Source organism: Anoplophora glabripennis, unplaced genomic scaffold, assembly GCF_000390285.2.
Source record: "Anoplophora glabripennis isolate ALB-LARVAE unplaced genomic scaffold, Agla_2.0 scaffold50, whole genome shotgun sequence".
Lineage (NCBI taxonomy): Eukaryota > Metazoa > Arthropoda > Insecta > Coleoptera > Cerambycidae > Anoplophora > Anoplophora glabripennis.
In genome coordinates, this window is record NW_019416330.1 from 1,265,099 (window position 1) to 1,283,078 (window position 17,980).

At 33.9% G+C, this 17,980-nt stretch overlaps 1 protein-coding gene across 1 annotated transcript in view; it reads left to right on the top strand.

Annotated features, from left to right (window-relative positions):
- Window positions 1-17,603, top strand: part of LOC108914711 — a 37,761-nt gene extending 20,158 nt beyond the window's left edge. Inside the window, exons 2-14 of the mRNA XM_018720581.1 lie at window positions 978-1,315; window positions 3,998-4,229; window positions 4,296-4,457; window positions 4,840-5,742; window positions 5,855-6,094; window positions 6,148-6,451; window positions 6,505-6,769; window positions 6,825-7,095; window positions 7,155-7,371; window positions 7,694-7,819; window positions 7,877-8,057; window positions 12,879-13,163; window positions 16,638-17,603. Coding sequence (XP_018576097.1) covers window positions 978-1,315; window positions 3,998-4,229; window positions 4,296-4,457; window positions 4,840-5,742; window positions 5,855-6,094; window positions 6,148-6,451; window positions 6,505-6,769; window positions 6,825-7,095; window positions 7,155-7,371; window positions 7,694-7,819; window positions 7,877-8,057; window positions 12,879-13,163; window positions 16,638-16,754 — 3,641 coding nt within the window. The 3' untranslated portion in view covers window positions 16,755-17,603. The remainder of the gene's footprint in view (window positions 1-977; window positions 1,316-3,997; window positions 4,230-4,295; window positions 4,458-4,839; window positions 5,743-5,854; window positions 6,095-6,147; window positions 6,452-6,504; window positions 6,770-6,824; window positions 7,096-7,154; window positions 7,372-7,693; window positions 7,820-7,876; window positions 8,058-12,878; window positions 13,164-16,637) is intronic.
- Window positions 17,604-17,980: the final 377 nt, after the last annotated feature.

Genomic DNA, 17,980 nt, shown 5'->3' on the forward strand with positions numbered 1-17,980 from the left:
CTTTTTCTCGTAAGATGAAAAATAAAAATATTTTCCCTCGTTTTCACTTCAACCGTGGACATATTGTATAATTTGAAATTGCAAGAAAATTTCCTAAAACTTTGATCTTTACCATTTTTTACTAGATAGAAAGGTAAAAAATAAGACGAGTAGAATGACCCTGTAAAAAAATTTGTAAGAGAATACAATATACTACAACACATTTTGTCTTATGCGCCCAGAACTGAAGTAAATTGATTTTGAGTTAGGTAAGTACTTAAATTCATAAACTCATGTAGAAGAAAACTTATATAATACCTACTTCGCGATAATAACAGTGCCCACTTCTTTTAAATTTTATATGAACCACCTTTTACAATACGTGGGCCAATTGGCTAACAAATCCTCAATATGTTGCTCTGCAATTTATTACTTCTTCTAGACTTGGAGGAATATCGTTGTTCAGCTTTCAGCTGAATGCACCCGTTAAATGCGGTCGTTGCAAACATGCAACTGTACAAGAGCAGCCAGTATTTTATTTGTTACAAAAGAAACGTCAACTTTACGGTATTAAACAGTCGAGAAAAAAATATATTGCACTAGTAGTATTCTTATTTCTCTAGAACTTTAGATATTCAATTTTGGATTATATATCAGGAAGTTATAGGTACTTCTACTCAGTTACGTTCCTTACTCCTTAAGTTAATGCATTATAAAAAGTTATGAAGACCTTGAAGTATGTCTAATTTATTGGTAATTAATAATTATTAAGAATATTAGTACTATACTATTGAAAATACTGTTACTTTTACTTTCAGCAGTAAAATTATTTAGTTTCCCGAATTCATAAACTATTCAACAGTTTACCGTTGTGAACTTGTTACATTTACTTTTATTTTTATAATACTGAAGACAAGAAAACACTGATTTCTGAAGGAATAAAATGTTATAAAATCTATTCCTCACATATACTAAGACTAAGAGTGAAACTTTTTCAGGTTTGGAAGACTTGTATTCAAACTCGTTCATATCGCCGAACTCGGCTTCGGCGGACAATGACGACGACCAAAAATCCCAGTTAGGGGACAGGACATCCGGCCCAAGTGAAATCCAACACACGGATCCGATTATTAAAGAAACTATTGCGTCATATGCGAGTGAAATCACGACGAGTTCTTCGAATCATGAGCGGGTGGAACGGTCGGCAGACCCTATCCTTTCAAGGACAGCGGGAATAGACAACCTTCTGACGTTCAAGAACGTCGACGACTCTTTGGATAGTAACGACGTGGAGCTGTCGGGGAGGATCGGCAGCTTTATACAACCTTCCAGAGCGGTAGGTGATAAAAAATAGTCCCCCATCCACAATATTTTACTTATTTCGAATTCGTCAAAAATAAAATAGGTAATATGCCTCACAGGTAAATATTGTGCCAAAAAATACAAACCGCTGTAGGTAGCAAAATAAAAGTATGTATTGTTTTTGATACTGAAATATAATTTTTTGCATGCTCAGGTAATATGACACCTTTACTGGATTTGTTGAAACATTTGTAAATGACTTACAAGATCGGTAGACAAAATTAAAACTACAATTTGAATAATTATTGAAATTTATTGGAGCAATAGAATTGGGGTTTAAAACAACGTTCTTTTCTGATGATGCTATAGTTAATGCACATTTTGCAATAACACTTTGGGCTGCGATATCAGTTTCTGTTACCGTAAATTGATTTTATTTTCCACAGAGTCTTCGATATATGTACCTATATCTCTCAGCTACAGAGGACGAACGTCACCCACCGTGCCTAAAAGTCAAAGGCCTAAAATATCTATTCCTTGATTTGCCAGAACAGTGGCAGAACTCCTTCGGAATGGGTGTCCAGTATAAATTGAAGGATTCGGGAATTTGCTAGCAGATATCACATGACAATAAATGTTTGGCCTCATAATAACCAAAATGAAAACTTATTTACTTGTTTGTTTATTTATTTTTAAAATATAACATTTTTTAGTTTTAATTAAATTTATTCAACATTTGAGAGTAAAAAAAACGTCACAAGCAATTGTTATTAAGCCCATCTCCAAACATATCCTGAACCAATACAGAACACTGACCTTAATACTTAATATACTATTTCGAGAACTCTTAATTGCAACGGAAAATATTTTTTTGTTCTAGAACAAAGAGCAGAAAATAGCCCGCATATTAGCAAATTATAGTTAAGGGCTACTAATGCGTCTTCTGAATGTGTGACATACAACTGTTTTTCACCTAGCATTAAACAAAACCAAATAAAGAATTTTGGTTTAAATTGACATTTAATAAAAAATTATATAAAACTTCAAAGTACGCAAATGATAAGCAAAGGTCCAGATTGTGAAAAACTGCAAAAAAGTGTTATAAGTTTTTTCGCCTAGCATATGTGAAAATGAATCATATTGACCCTAAAAATATGACCAAAACTAATATTTATCAACCTGGGCCTCTAAACTTATAACACCATGATATGATTTTGTAGTTTTTCACAATCTGGACTCCTTTGCTTGTCATTTTCGTACTTTGACCTTAGCTATCCGCTGGTTATCATGCTCATTTTCTGTCAATATGACTCATTTTCACATATGCTAGGCGAAAAAAGTCTTTTCATACAGTTGTTACTTATTAATTTAATTGAATAAAATTACTTCAATAATATGACCATTTATTTTTCAAAATTTTTTAATTTCCATTGAACAAATTTTATAACACAATTAATCAACAATTATTTTTTTTCTTTGAATAGTGCAAATTGATGGTATTACAGTAGATTAAGTTTATTCTATTCGTGCAGCTCCAATTGCGCGCAAGAAATATTTTTCGGTGGATTACCAGATATCAATGCTGTGGAATTAAATGAATCACAAACTTCAACCATCTTTGAAGATATTCTATTTGAAATTTCAATTCTATTCTTTTGATGGAGTCTGTTCCAGAATCAGCTAAAATCGTCGCAGAGCACCTGAAACAGTGGCTCGTATATTCTTTCCGGATGCGACAGTTTCAAATATGTAGCGGTTTTTCCTGTGTAACATTTTCCATCAGTATAGCTAATGAAAAATCTCCAATTTTTAGTAAACTTAGGGCGCAAAATGGAGTATTTTCGATACAATATAAAATACATCTGAAATGCATATCATCATATTTAGCAGGTTTTCTCTTCAACAAGCCCCATCAATCCCCATTATTAAAATAACCCTAAAAAGACCTCATAATTAGAGTCCTCTTTATTTAGAGTAATATGAATTACCTTCAATAATAAAAATAGTTCATTAGGGGTTTATCCTTTTATTCCAAGTCCAAGTCAATTGTGAATCTTCATGATTTTAAGTTATTTATCCTTAGCCTTTTAATTAGAGTTAGTAGCTCAGATAGTGGCTTCGTCACATACATTCCAGCTTCTAGGTTTCTTTTTTGAACACTGGATACCACCCTTTTGCTAGCCGTTCTCACTCACACAACACATAGGATGTAGGCTTCTGTTCCTCTTGTATGAACCTACACAGGTGGTCTTTTACCAGATAAACGTTACCCTGATGATTGTCTTTAGTGATCTGCGATTATCTATTTTCCACCATTTTTGTACATTCTCCTGAAGGTAGTTCTGCAATAGTATCCATATAATACAGTTAGCATTGCTACCCTGTAGGGCTGTAGAGCAATCTACTCTGACTAATTCATCCGTTTTCTTGTTATCCTAGTCACTTTACCAATGGGTTCAAATAACTTCATATCAGCCTAGAATAGATTTTCCAAGACTTGTCTTTGTTATGTATTTCATAAACATATCTTTTTGAGAAGGAAACTTGAAGCTTTCTCAAAATATTAGCCTTCTTTTTGCTATTCCAACCTATAGAGCCAATCCACTGAATTTTAGTCCCGTTTACATTCGACTCATCCAGAAGTAACTACTATTATCGATTTTGTAGCTCAACTGGAGGGAGCAATTGATATGAACTATCATATTTTCGTTTTCAGAATAAAGAAGATACTTCGAACGATGTCCAGCAAACCGCGACGCCTGGTTCGGGGGAAGGGCGAGGGGCTCCGCAGGCCAGATCACTTCCACTGCAGGAGCCCCAAGAAATCACCCCCAGTGCGACGATGACGACGCAGAATTTTGCTACCCTATCACACCTACAGGGCAAAGGAAGGCAGGCGAACCCTGACATCCAAGATATCATCACAGGCATTGTTAAATTACTCAATGGTAAGCATTGGGGTGCAAACGGATACAATCTTCTCATTTAGTTCTTCATTTGTTTCTTTATTTAAGGAAATGTAAACGTGCAAGCGAATACAGCTCCTGTTATGGGTAGACCTATTAGACCAGTTTCAACAAGGATTAACAATAGAGGACCTCCTAGGATAACTGATGTTCCCGCTTTACCTCCAGATTTTGATGTTCCAGCACCTCTGCCACCACCCCCTATATTAGGTAAATATTTATAAACATGATATCGTGAGGAAACAACTACTCTGCGGACTAAAGACTGTCCAGTATTGAATTACATCCGCAATATGCAGACAGCTAAGAACATTTGTTAATAGACCTATTAGGCTTTCGAATTCATTAGTTATGATTATAACAAAGCTAGACTTTTAATTATTATTATTATCCCTTATCTTATCTTTTGAATATATTATTTTGAATCTCAACTGAAAACTAATCGATACCAAAATTTACAGAATTAAACCAACTGAATATTGTTTAGTGTTGATTGCAACATGTAGATTTAGAGAGAAATATCATATCACATCAAGTGCCATCTATTTTATCAGTATGTGTTTATTTGTAAGGAAATTGAATCATTTCTTAGGACCTCCCCCGCTGTCCTCAACCAGGCTTCCAACCCCGTATCCATTTGATGTGCCACACTACAATAATATGTCTCCAGTCCGTCCTTTCGGTGGTGGAAGCAGTATTCCCTTATCTGAGCAAGTCATTCCTGGCAGTAAAAGACCTGGTTTCTATAGACCAATGACTATACCGCCTTGGAATAGAAAACGTCCACCAAACAGAAGGCCTTCAATACCCACCTATAAACCTCTACCTCCTTTTCCTTCAGATATGGTCAGCTTAACATCAGAAAAACCCATGGAAGATATTTTAACTTTGGATTTAGGATCACACTTGTCTAGCACTGGCGAGGAGGATATTAAAGTAGGTGAATTAGATGTAGATAGAAGTAATGTAACTGAACCAGTAGAAATTACTACCGATATAGTCCTCGAAACATCAGAGATTGACCGAGAAATTATAGATTTTGAGAAAAATAAGGAGAAAGCTACAAAGTTAGATAAGTACACTAGTAAGACTACCGTGGTCACACCAACATTTAATACTGAAACCAGTACAGAATCAGTTGTACCTTCAATTGTAGAAAGTTCAACACCACCAACAACTTCAAGTGAAATATCGCCTTCTACATTAAAAAATTCATCCCAAGAAATCGCTCCCTCTCGTAGCATATCTGAAGAAATAGTCTCGACTTCAGTAAACGGTTTCCTAAATAAATCATCTCTTGCGATGAACACAACCGAAAAGACTGACACCACTTTGGAATCCTCCTTTCAAGAAATTATACAGACTTTGAAAGAAGATGTTTTGAATAGTACATCTACTCTTGCCAGTACTGAAACTGAGAAACTTCCAAATGTACTCAACACTTCAAGAATTATTTCAACTGAGTCCAAAACTGGAGAAACTACTGCTGCTTCGGGTAATTTTATACACATTTATAAAAACTATATATTTTTCTCACTAAATAATACATGTTAGTTAATTTGTTTTTATTCTTGACTTAATAATAACATATACGTTTTTATTTGTAGCTACAAACAATGACCAAGTAACGCCATCAAATCCACCTGGGTTACCATACTTTTCATATCGCCCAAGACCTGGCATAGTGCTAGATGACACGGAATATAAACCAGGGTTGGGAAACCGACAACCCATTATAACTAGGCCTCCAATTGGACAGATAGGAGATATTTTTGACATAACAGTTTCTGCAATTCAAGGACCTGGAGGAAGTTCTGCTGGCCAGGGCAAACCTTACGTAATACCTGGTAAGTTAACTTTTTTGGACTATACCATTTAAAATAACAATTTAAAATTTTAGTGGACATAGAGAATGTTCACTTAGGATCAAGTGCTGATGTAATAACAAGCTCAGTTGGAGAGGAAGGTTTTGTTTCTATCGATGGGAAAAGAACATATCTAAATTTGTTTGGAGATGCAGTTACTCCCTCTACATCAGTAGAACCAGCCATTAAACCAAGTGTCCCTTCAAATAATCAAGTTACAGGAACAGGATACGCAGTAGTTGAAACGGAAAAGACTGTTAAACCAAACATTGGGTCAGTAAAACCCACCCAGAGGAGGCCTTTGTATGGAAGACCTAGACCTAGCCAGCCCCCTGTTAGGTATATTTATACTTTTAAATGATTATAATAGTCCTACAATTTTTTTTTTACAGAATTGACACATGTATAGTAGGTGATGATTCCACCTGTGACGGATCACAACACGAGATCTGTAGGACAGAATCTGGAGTTAGTGCATGCCATTGTAGAGCTGGTACAGCCAGGCGAAAGCATAGAGATCCTTGTCGAAAAATCGTGTCTGTCTTGCTTTCACTTAGAGTAGACAGATTATATGATAGGAGAGTAGTATGGGCCACTGAATTAGGAGATAAAAATAGTGAAAGTTATCAACAGCTGTCGTTTGAGGCTGAAAGAGCGGTAGATATACTTTTTAAAACACATTATTTCCGCGTTTCTGAACATCACGTTTCAGCTGGAGTCTGCAATGTCCATGACACCGTTTAGTGATGAGTTCTTGGCAGCCAAAGTAAACAGCATATACAGAGGGAACAGGGCACAGGGACAGGCTGGAGTTTTCGTAAATTTGACACTACAACTTGACGAAAATGCCGATACAGCTCGTCCAACTGTAAGGGGGGATATACAAAGGCATCTTCTTGGAGTCATTCAGAGAAGAAGCAATAATGTTGGTAATAGCGCATTATGGGTTGACAGTCCTCCAGGGTCAGTGTCCAATTTACAAGGTAAAGTACTCGTAATTATAATTCATCATTGCAAATTATGAATTTTTTAATTTGAACAGATTTAGATGAATGTTCTTCTCCGGAGCTTCACGATTGTCACGCTTTTGCAAAATGTATTAATGTTTTTGGTGGTTTCAAGTGTGAATGTGGAGAAGGCTATAAAGATCCTTGGGCCGATAGTAAACACCGTGCCGGAAGACACTGTGAGCAGTGTTCTTCTCAGTACTGCAACAACAGAGGGGAATGTAAATACCAGAACGGCCAGGAGGTCTGTGTGTAAGTATTTAAAGATATTTCTACAGTAATGTGAGGTACCTAATATGACATAGGTGTATGAATTATTAGAGATTATGATTGAGTTATTAGGTAGAAACAGTTATGCTATAACGTTTAGACGACACACAATACACAGTCAGGAATTTTATTCAGAACAAATTATTGTCGTGCATTTAGGTCAGGCATTTTTTTCTAAATATTAAGTAATCACCGTCTAATTACATATTTACAGTCATTTTTTTTAGAACAGTTTTTACTGAGAGTAATATTTTACATATGGGGATTTTTTATTTTATATTTATTGCACATCATATTTTTACAGATGTTCGGGGAATTACTATGGTAATCAGTGTGAACTTGACGGAGAAGTTTTGGGAGTTGCCATTGGGGCAAGTGTAGCTGCTGTTATTATAATAGGATTGACCCTTGTATGTCTAGTAATGTGGAGGTAAGTGTGACTTGTTTCTTTTGACATTAAACAATTGTTAAATGTGCTTCATTCCAGTCGCCGTTGGAGCAGAGAACAAAAGGCTGCAGTTGGCAGCCCTGTTTTCGGATACATGGCAACTGCTAGTAACACTGTCAAAGCTCCAGTGGTGGGTGCTCCACCATACCAGCTGACTCTGGAGGATAGACTGAGGTGGGCCCAAATCGCCGATGTGATGGCCCAGGCTAACCATTATGCTGTAAGGAAATGTTATTTAATTTATAGGGTATCCCTTAATAGGTGTTATAAATGTTAACATCAGGTAATACACGTCAGTACAATGTTAACTCTTAATATGTCCTTCTTAGAATATACAGGGTGATTAATTAATATTACGTGGGGATTCCTTTAATAAGAATATATACTCCAGTCGAATTAGAGTATCAAAGTAAAAAAAATTAGTTATTTTATTGCACTGTATGACGGGGAAGGGTATGTAAAATGATAATATCAAAAAAGGAACTCGAAAGAAGTGATGCTAAATTGGTAAATTGCAAATAAGTTGCTACGTGTTTTTTCACTTTTTTTTGCCTATGAAAATCTAGACGATCTATCGGAATATTAGTAATTTTTTTGTTGTATGCAATTAAATTATCTACAATTTAAAGCATCTAAAGTCATATTTCACCTATTTTTAAAATAAAAGTCGAACATGGAAAAATTAGTTTTCGAAAGTTGCGCATTATTATTGGAAAAAACGATGGATGTTGATGAAATTTATGGAAAATACGGTCAATCCAAAGACCAACATATGTGCGAAAGGCCGATTCGATTGACCGTGAAATTGTTGCTCCAGGTAGGTATTTGTTAATTAATTCGTTCGTTTTTTTGCAACTAATTGTTCTAATCGATTCAAGAAAATGTATTGAAAAAGAAAATTTTCAAAAAGTTGAAATTAAGTAGCTCTTTACAATTAACAAAGTAGGACGTGCAAAACAGCGTTATAAACAAATTGTCCTAAACGCCGCTCGGGAATTCGCTCTTTTTGCATTAGGTAAATAGAGCTTATTTTTTCAGTAATTTAAAAAAAGTTACCTACGCCTCTTTGTTCCCATGATATTCTCTTTTTTTATAACGTTAATTGTTACTTAACTATTGGACGTATCAGACCGGGATTTTAGAGACGTTTAAAGAAAGGGTTAAACTCTTATTTTCAGAAAATTTTACATTGTAATAAACGCGCTAGTAGCAGTAAAAGTTAACGTTAATGAACAGCCTGCATGCGGAAGGAGCGCCGGGCCCGCGCATGTGCTTGGATACCGCTCTCGTCGTGCTCGAGATTTTTGAGTTGAACGTTCCAAATTCGGTTCAAAAACGTCGTGCGCGATCGAGGTCGTCTAGATATTCATGGTCAGTAAAAAAAGTGAAAAAACACGTAATTTTGCAACTTATTTGCAATTCATCAACTTCGTCACTTCTTTCGAGTTACTTTTTTGATATCATTTTACATACCCATCCTCGTCATAATGTGCAATAAAATATCTACTAATAGGTAATTTTTTTAAATTTTCAAGTATTTTGATCTAATTCGACTGGAGTAATTAGGAAAAAGTTCTTATGAACATCTGTTTGGAAAGCATTCTTTTTGGAGATCCTACTTTAAAAAAAAATTCATACTAAATCAGTTAATATCATCTCACTTTCTCAGTTTCTAATTAACCCTATGGATTTATGGTTGAAATGACATCGTCATTACGTGAAGCATTTGTTGCTATTTAAAGTACAAAAGATTGTGAAGAATATTATACAGGGTGGCCAAATGAAAACGAAACAGAGCCATTTTCAGGAACTGCGTCAAGATTGTAGAAATACTTATTAACAATTTTGATTTTAAAGTTGAAACTTATGTACAAACAATTAGTAACGGTAAAAATGTCAGTCATTCGAGTTAAGTACACCAATGGTATAAATTTAGTATTTCTTGCGTTACATTGGTTTTTGGCGATTTGTTATCACTTTCGTAAAAAAACACAATTGTAAAAAACAGAAATGAATGCTATACACACACAATGAACGTAAAATTAGTGGATTCCAAATTATTTTCTAGTATTATTTGGAAGCGTTGTTGGTTGGTAGTTTATTTAATTGTGTTTTTGAAAATTAAACACTATGGTTTATTCCATTGCGGAAAGGGTATATATAATTTCGCTTTACTTTATGAACAATAAATGTGCAAATAGAACAACTCAGCTATTTAATGAACAACATCAGGATCGACATGTCAGGAGGAAGTATGTTCTAGAGTTAGTAAAAAAATTTCAAGAGACAGGGAACGTAGCCAATAAAAAACGAGAAATTGGAAAACCTATAGTTAATGAAGCTAGTGAAGTTGCAGTTTTGGGACAAGTTCATCCTGATCCTACATTAAGTACGAGGCAGCTGGCATCTGTGTCTGGAATCAATCGAACTTGCATAGAAACCATTTTGAAGAAGAATAAATTCCATCCATACAAAATACATTTAGTCCAGGAACTTCATGAGGATGATTATGACCGCCGCGCGCCGTTTGCAATTTTGCGAAATAATGAGTGAGCGAGCAGGGAACGATCCACAGTTCCTTTTTAACATCTGTTTTTCTGATGAATGCAGTTTTTTATTGAACGGGAAGGTAAATCGTCACAATTGCCTCTATTGGTCCAATTCAAACCCAAGAGTTTTTCACGAGGTGCATACACAGCAACCGGAAAAATTAAATGTATGGGCTGGAATTTTCGGTGACCGGCTGGTGGGTCCTTTTTTTCTACCTGGTAATTTGATTGGCCAAATGTATTTGCAATTACTGGAAGACGCTATTGACCCTGCCTTGACTGATATTATTGAAAATGTTCCAGTGTATGATAAAGATCACTTGATTTTTCAACAGGACGGTGCTGCTTCGCCTTATGCGTTAATTGTTCGTCAGTATTTGGACCAACGTTTTCTACGGAATTGGATTGGGAGAAGAGGCAGCATTGAGTGGCCTCCACAATCACCGGATTTATCGCCCCTTGATTTCTTTTTGTGGGGATACCTAAAAAGTAAAATCTATAAAACACAGCCAGCGTCGCTGGAGCCGTCGAATCACTCCGGAAATGCTTCGGAATGTGCGCGAACGTTTCGAATAAAATCTTTATTCTTGTATGGAAGCGGGCGGTCATCAGTTTGAACATTTAATCAACTAAGTAGTAAGTAAGCAACTAAACATAATTTAAATTTTAAAATGTAATTTTTTTTCAAAGTATTGGGCGGAATTATAAAATTTAAAGTCTGTTGTAAAGACAATTGTAAGAGCTTTCAAATGAAATATTACTCAACCCCCAATGCCATTTAAATATTTAGGGGTGATGCTTACCCTTGCTTGGGGGTGAAAGTGGCGGAGTCAAAAATACCAGCAAAGAATGTCCCCTTTTAATCTAAAATCGACGGGTATGAGCGTTTTTCTGCAATCCTGGCGCAGTTCCGGAAAATGGCTCTGTTTCGTTTTCATTTGGCCACCCTGTATACTCTGCAACTAAAAATAATTTATTTTTCAATGTATTAAGTAAAGATGAAATAAGAGTACTGGAAAATGCTAGATGAATAATAAAATATAGATAATCTAATTCTACTTTGCCATTGTCAAGCTATAAAAAAAAACACACCACAGAAATGAGACAACTCCCAAATCCAAAGCCAAAGGCTGTGTGGAAGGGGGCTACAGTTGAAAAAACGCGGACAAACACCAATTATCCATCGACATTACCAGTGCCGACGCCAGGGATCGAACCTGGACCAGGATAGGAAGTCTGGCCGAGAAATACTTGCCACCGCATGCTCGACCGACTACGCTATCGTGGTGATAACTGATGAGAGATGGTTTCAATCTCAACGGTTTGTGTCCCGTTTCCCATTGCATAAAATTTTGACATTAAATAGTAAAAAACAGTCTTGAAGTAAAGATGCAGTTTACTAAAAGTTAACTAAAATTGGACAATTTCAAATAAACTGGAAGGAGATATTAATAAAACGATTTTTATGAAAATCAAATATGTATCTCGAAAAGATACGTAAAGATAAAGATATGTTTCCGGGTGTAGATGTTTATAAGTCATTGCGGTAGAAAATTTTTGCATATAAACGAAAAAAAATATTTGAAAAATAATAAACACGTTTATCTCTTCTGATAAGTGTTTACCAACTGCATGTCCTACACACGATGTTGGTAAAAATTTATTTTATCCACAACTGTGTGATAAAAGCTCTATTTCACGCATCTAATCTAGCCATGCAAGGTCATCCGTGTCGCACTGTGAGGAATAGTGAAACAAATGAACAGAACTGTCGTGTAATAAATGATCGGACCTAATTGATGTTTCACGTTTGTTTTGTTTGTAACGAAATGTTGCTTCTAAGTTGTTGAAATGGACCAATTTGCGTTCGAAGAGTATGTGGATATGCATATTATTTATGGCGAAGTAAGATACAACATTAGAGAAGCTGAGCGCTTTCCGAATCGTCAACATCCTTGCCGAACAACATTTTCGTCAATCCATCGTCGGTTAAGAGAAAAAGGCTACTTTAAACCTGTTGCAGGAAGTTGACATCCACGAACAGTACGGACAGTGGTCACTGAGGAAGAGGTTTTTCATCGAACTAAAGAACAACCTACCACAAGCCGGTTTGAACAATTTATAAATTTATTATTTTTGCAATATCCTTAATAAAAATTACGTAACTATCGAAGTCTTTTGGGGTCAACGTAATAATTAATAACATTACGCTGTTGGACAAAAATTGCTCCAGGGCCAAAACGGCTAATTTCCAACTAGGAAAAATTCTTCCGCAATGTCCTTTATAACCCCCTCAACACCTTTTTGAAATAACCTGTATACAGATATAAACTTTTTTACTCTTTTGACCACTCTATCCGCTGTTAGTTTGTAATACCTATTCAGTGACACCCTGTTTAATTGTGTTCTGGCAAAAGAAAATAATTTAATTTCATACAAAATAAAAATACGGAAAAACTGTGTAAATCATGTTTTTAACTGCATTATTCTAGCCCGAACCTGGCCTAACTGCCCCCACTCGTCCATCTTCGGCTTTGTTCGGTTATCCAAATCTTTCGATGAGTGGCACTCTGCAGCATCACAGCCATGGAACTCTACCGCCAGTGCCTCTTCCACGTCTTAACCTTCAAGCTCAGTTGGCCAATAGGGCCGCCAGTACCCGTGGTATGAGACCGCTCGACAATTCCAGTTCGAGCGAAGAAGAAGATAAGGCTGATTTGCTGGGAAGAAACTTCCAAGTTCCCAGACCTAAAAGTAGAAGTAATGCTTCAATTGCTGTAAGTATTTACTGCTTTATTATTAAGATATTTGAATGGAACAAAATGTGGATTATGTAAAAAATTCCGGGGAACCAGAATATGAAATTAGAAGACCAATTGAATAACAATTTAAAAATACAGGTATATGGTTAATTAAAAAAAACACCCTGTTTATACGAAATAGCATAGTAATATACTAGAAAGTTTTTACCAATTTTCATTTGTTAAATTTTGTGAGGGCTTCTTTTTTACTAAACTCGTACACCGTAGTAACAGTATTTTTGATTATTAGGAAAATATTCTACAAAATAAAAATTCTCATGTTTAAGATGGGCAGTTTCATAATTTCGAAAACTTTCAGCATCTGTAAGACGTAACCACCAACATCAAATATACCGAGTTTTATGCCTATACAGGGTGTTCCGTAATTAATTGGATATTAGCTAAGGGGTGACAGCTGACATCAAAAAGCGTTTGTGCCCAACATACCTTAATAAGATGTTACCCGTTTTCGTTCTTCCGGATCACGGAAGGTAAAGTACTGTATCCCCAAAAAATTTTTTTAAAGTATAAAGTACTCAAATAAATTATTTAAAAAATATTATTTTACGTTTGAGTGCCACCCTTATCATTTTTTTAAATATTTTACAATTAATTGTGTTAGTGATTTGAGTTCTTAATGGTTAACAAGCTGATTAAATTTCAATGCAAATTAAAATAAAAAATTAGTAAGTTATACAGGGTGAGCCACCAGTAACGCCTCTGTGGCTAGGGACCAAACGGCAAATGCTATAGAAACCTGTTTAGGTGGGTATGTGTACAACAAACATACATATTTATACAAAATCAATAACTTTTTATTATTCTGCTTATAAAATAATATATTTTATTAGAAAACTTTCTTCAATATTGTCATGATAGACGCTTTACCAATTCAATAAAGACCTCGATAAAGACACGTGAATACATCTTACAAAAAAATTCGATAAAAAACGAAAAGGCACAAATATCTCCAATGCCGTTAGAGATAGGTATAGGGAACCTATACACAGTTTGAAAGAGTTTTAAATTTCCTAACTTCCAAAGTAAAAATATACTGGGTGTCCCATTTAAAATAACCAACCATTTTTCTACGGTGCTTTCAAAAATGCAGTAAAATACAGGGTGTTCCATTTAAAAAAACATAACTTTGATATGGTACGCTTTTCCTGGACATCCTGTATATTTCAAAATATTTTTAAAATGTAGCCGCAATCAACCTACATATACCCACCTAAACAGGTTTCTATAGCATTTGCATTTGGTCCCTAGCCACCGAGGCGCTACTGGTGGCTCACACTGTATGATTTTTTTTCTGGACCTCGTTAAAAATTTTCAAAAGTAACCTTATTACTTGCCGACCCCTGTTCTAGAAGATGTTCGATTAACTTTTTTCCAACTATTTTTTGAAATATCTTGAAAGCTGTTCAACGGATTTCGATGAAATTTGGTATCGTGTTAATAGGTACTCAGCATGCGTAATATGAAAATGGTATTAATTTCACCATTAGCATTGCCACTGGATGGCTTCAGAAACATTAGTCTATTAACATGGCCATAACTTTTTTGTTCACCCTGTATGTACATTCTGTACGGAAAAAATATAAGGTGTTTTTCTCAAAAAAAAAATCAGTTTTTCGATCTATACAGTCTTTATCACGAAGAGGGCCCAGTAAGATTATCTCAAAAAGTAGTCAGAATTGAAATTTGAAATTTTGTATACAGGGGTTTATTAAAAATATCTATTCAATGAAAATAGTGTCAACTTCCTCGCACTTCCGGTTATATCGGAAGTCATCATCAGCTCTGTTATTTCAAATGGAACACCATGTATATTTATGCATTTTTTAAATTCTACGGCAAAAAGTTCTTGTGTAAGTTGGAAATTATTGATTGCAACACAGAAAAATCGACGAGTATGGTGTATTTGAAGCATCGTCCTTTTTAATGTAATATACTGAATTATTGTTTTTGATGAAGGTATAACAATAATAAAAATTACAGTTCATTAATCAAACACCGTTTATTATTCAATTCTTTGGTGCATCAAATCCACCGTACATTTTTCTGTGTTGAAATCAATAGTTTCCAATTTACACGAGAACTGTTACTTTAGTATTGGGAACTACAGTATCATTTTAAAGTAAATTTAATTCTGCATCCATTAATATAATAATATACAGGGTGTACCACTTGAAATATTTGAGTAAATTCAACTTTAACGTCATAATATTGGTCACACGTTCTTAAACACTCTGTATAAATTTTTGCAAATTTGACATAAACTGGTTGAATTTCATTGCTTTTGAATTATCCGTACCAAATTTCATTAATAAATAAAGCTAAATGTCGGAGTTATTTTGTTTCAAAAAATCACTTACATCCCTCAATTTTTTTCGAAAATTGATAATAACTTGAAAACTGTCATATTTTGGCCTATATTACCTTACATGAAATTAGTCTAGATTTTACCGTAGAATTAAAAAATGCAAAAATATACAGAGTGTTCCAACAAAGGTGATGATGACTTCTGGTATAATCGGAAGTGCAAGAAAGTCGACACTATTTTCGTTGAATAGATCTTTTTGATAAACCCTTGTATACAAATTTTCAGATTTAAATTTTGACTACTTTTTGAGATAATTCTACTGGGCCCTCTTCGTGATACACCCTGTATAAATTGATAACCAATTTCTCTGATTAAATATTCTGATTCCGCAGGACTATATGCAGTTTGTCCTATTCTGTATCTTAAAATTAAAGACATAATTCACAATAAAAAAAATAGATCCCACAGTGTACAGCTTTGGACAGAAAAAGATCTTCGAGCTAAACCCATTAAATGACTAATAAAACTAATAAAATATTGTTTTATAAAGGGACATACGAAATTTTGGTTGAAATTGTTAATAGATTGTACAAGGCGGGCCATTTACACTTTTAGGAGGTTCGAATTTTCGAGAAAAATTAAATTCGTTTGACGAATAGGTAATTCGTTGAATTCGAAATTCAATTTTTGATTCGTTTATTACAATATTCGGTTTTTTAAGTTATACTTCAAGGTTTTAAATTTTTTGTACCTAACACCCTCTATGTTGTTAGATTTTTTAAATCCTGATAAAGTTAAATGTGCAATGAATGTATCTATTGAATTACATTATAAAACAATTGAATTACAAACAATTTGATGTTCATAACTTTATTTTTTGTAAATATAATGATGATACATCATGTGAAGGTCAATTTTACGCATATATGAAAAATTGTAAAATAAGTAGAATGCAAGCTTAGAAACTATAAAAGTTAGCGTTACAACTGAAAAACCGGAAGTTATAGAAAAATAACGCATACACAACTGGATCTATTTAAAAAAAGACCCAAAACTATTTAATTTGGTTCACTCTGTATGTATGAGTAATAAATTTATATTACATTAACTATTTTTTTTTTCAGAACCAAAGTGGCATCTACTACGATGTAGATTATGATCAAAATGAAATCTACAAACAAACTGGTGGCATTCCATTGAGTACATACAGCATGGGCAGGCCACAATATTTCAGAAACTGAATTCTTAGATGTAATTCTTGTACATATATACTTAAATATTTTTGTAAAAATTTTTGTTCTTGATCTTTTTAGAAATATACTACACACGATAAGCATGCCAAGTAGAAAGTCTGAATTGTTTTTTTTTCATTCTAATCTTCTACTTAATGGAAAATTGACTTTTTTAAATGAAAACAGAAGACATTGGAATTGGATCGAGGTATTTACCAAATTTCAAATGTCTTTAGTGATAAGTGATAGTTTAACAGAAGTATCAAACAATCAATGAAAAGATATACTGAATAAAAGAATAAAGTAGCATTATTTTTCTATATATTCAGTTACATTTCTGAGATTCATTATAACAATGTAAATATATCCATCCCGTTGCATTATTTAGTTTTAAGAATATCAGAGATTTCAACTACAGATATCAGCAATTTGTGTTTTCTAAATTGAAAAATATTTCTACGTAGAATAATCTAATTAAGTGATATAATTTGATGACTCAAATTTAATTTTGTGACATCTCTTCATAACTATTATGTTGATAATTTAATTATGAAATTTTTTTGAAACTGGAGTATGTAATTATTTATAAATAATTTTATACATGTACTGTATACGGCACATTAAAAGACATTAAGGAAATTATTATCATAATTTATTGATGGAATAATTGAAACATAAGTAGTGTCCAGCTTATGAAAAAATTATTTCAAGTGAAGTTATTTATTATGATTTATAGTAAATTTAATATGAGAAGGCTTCAAAACTATGTATTTACTACGCTCAATAATGAACATTATTTAAGTTAAGTTAAAGCATTGTTATTTAAATATAAAAAATTAAGTAAGTATGATATGGAATATTTATGCCTAATATAAAACTATTTAAAATAATCTGTAGGTACTCGATATAGAATAATTTTGTTTGTTGTGTACATACATTTATATATAGATAAAATTGTTTTTTTATATTATTATGTTTATATTAATAAAATTATACATGTCCTAATATTCTTGTTATTGTCATTAATCGTGTATGGTAAATGGATGGTTCAGTAAAATGTTAAAAATTCAATAAAATAGAAGATACGTGAGACACCCCTACGAATGCGCCGCATATGGATATTATTTGCTTAAGATCATCAGTCAGTAGAAATGTTCAAAGGTATATCAGTAAATATGTTAATTTTTTTGGTCACAAATACATATATCGAATCGGTATATGTCTGGTGGCTCTAC